The sequence below is a fragment of the Olea europaea genome, chromosome 1 (assembly GCF_002742605.1).
Source record: "Olea europaea var. sylvestris chromosome 1, O_europaea_v1, whole genome shotgun sequence".
Lineage (NCBI taxonomy): Eukaryota > Viridiplantae > Streptophyta > Magnoliopsida > Lamiales > Oleaceae > Olea > Olea europaea.
In genome coordinates, this window is record NC_036237.1 from 3,605,524 (window position 1) to 3,607,203 (window position 1,680).

Sequence of the window (1,680 nt, forward strand, 5' to 3'; positions counted from 1 at the left end):
TTGGCCAAGCGGCTCTGCAAAGAGTTTGATGAGTCCCATATCACTCAAGTCCCACGAATTGAAAATATCCAAGCAGACACACTAGCCAGCCTCGGAGCAACTATGAATACGAAATAAAGTAAGGTAATCCCGGTAGTTTACTTGTAATGGCCAACAGTTCGAAAATCCGATGAGAATAATAGAATTCATTCATTCGAGGAACGGTCCTGGATAACACTGATCATCAAGTACCTCCAAAATGATGAGTTGCCACCAGATAAGAATGAAGCTCGGCGAACTAAAGCTAAGGTTGCGAGATTTTGCATTATGGACGGTAAGTTGTATAAAAGATCATTCTCTGGACCCTATCTCCGATGCACCAGCGACACAAAGGTCGAATATGTCTTGGCTAAACTTCACGGAGGGGAGTGTGGTAATCACTTGGGAGCCCAGAGCCTATCACATCGCACACTAACCGCTGGGTACTATTGGCCAACCATGCGGACCGACTCTGTTAATCACGTCAAAAAATGTGACAAATGCCAACGATTCACCAATGTCTCCCACCTTCCTCCGGAACGGCTCAACCCTGTTCTTTTACCTTGCCCGTTCATGAAATAGGGATGGACATTATTGGAAAACTCCCCGCTGCTCCAGGACAACGAGTTTTTGTGCTAGCAATCACAAATTATTTCACGAAATGGATTGAAGCAGAGGTACTCTCGAAGGTACGTGATCGCGAAGTTATCCAATTTATTTGGAAAAATGTAATATGCAGGTTTGGAGTCCCAAAGGAAATAGTTACGGACAATGGGACACGGTTCATAAACACCGGGTTTCAAAATTTCTGTAAAGAGTGGAACATCAAGCTAAACTTCTCCACTCCGCGGTATCTCCAAGCCAACGGTCAGGCCAAATCTTCCAATAAGATTGTCATGAACACATTAAAAAAAGACTATCTGAGGCTAAAGGAAAATCGACAGACGAGTTTCCTAGTGTCCTTTGGTCCCACCGCACCACCGTTCGAACACCCACCGGTGAAACGCCCTTCTCGTTGGTTTATGGCTAGAAGCAGTCATACCAGTAGAAATAGGCACTCCAATATTTCGGTATGAATGGACAACTGATGAGTAGAATCAAGTGGAGTTGTGCCATGAATTAAATTTGGGACTATCTGAGGCTAAAGGAAAATCGACAGACGAGTTTCCTAGTGTCCTTTGGTCCCACCGCACCACCGTTCGAACACCCACCGGTGAAACGCCCTTCTCGTTGGTTTATGGCTAGAAGCAGTCATACCAATAGAAATAGGCACTCCAATATTTCGGTATGAATGGACAACTGATGAGTAGAATCAAGTGGAGTTGTGCCATGAATTAAATTTGGCAAATGAACAAAGAGAAAGAGCTTTGATTCTTACAGTCTCATATCAACGAAAAATCGCCCAACATTTCAACAGGGAAGTGAGAATTAGAACCTTCAAAAAAGGCAAATGGGTGCTATGAAGAGTATTTCAAAACACCAAGGAAGCTGGTGCCAGAAAGCTTGCAGCAAATTGGGAAGGACCGTACCTGATCACTAAGGTCGTCGGGCAAAGAGTCTATAAGATACGCACCCAAGACGGTAGAGATATCACCAACAGCTGGAATGCCATCCACCTCTGCAAATATTATTTTTAAGTCTTCTAAACTCTTCTTTTTTATT

At 43.8% G+C, this 1,680-nt stretch overlaps 1 protein-coding gene across 1 annotated transcript; it reads left to right on the forward strand.

The window, feature by feature from the left end:
* The first annotated feature begins 602 nt into the window (after positions 1-602).
* On the forward strand, positions 603-1,309 carry LOC111403192. Its single transcript, XM_023031602.1, has 2 exons — positions 603-1,088; positions 1,178-1,309. Exons 1-2 carry the CDS (start codon positions 603-605, stop codon positions 1,307-1,309), a joined length of 618 nt encoding a protein of 205 aa, XP_022887370.1.
* Positions 1,310-1,680: the final 371 nt, after the last annotated feature.

Coding starts and splice junctions, on each gene's coding strand:
- LOC111403192 (XM_023031602.1), top strand. CDS start 603: ATGGACATTATTGGAAAACTCCCCGCTGCTCCAGGACAACGAGTTTTT. Junction 1,089..1,177: donor ATAGGCACTCCAATATTTCG/GTATGAATGGAC, acceptor GAAAATCGACAG/ACGAGTTTCCTAGTGTCCTT.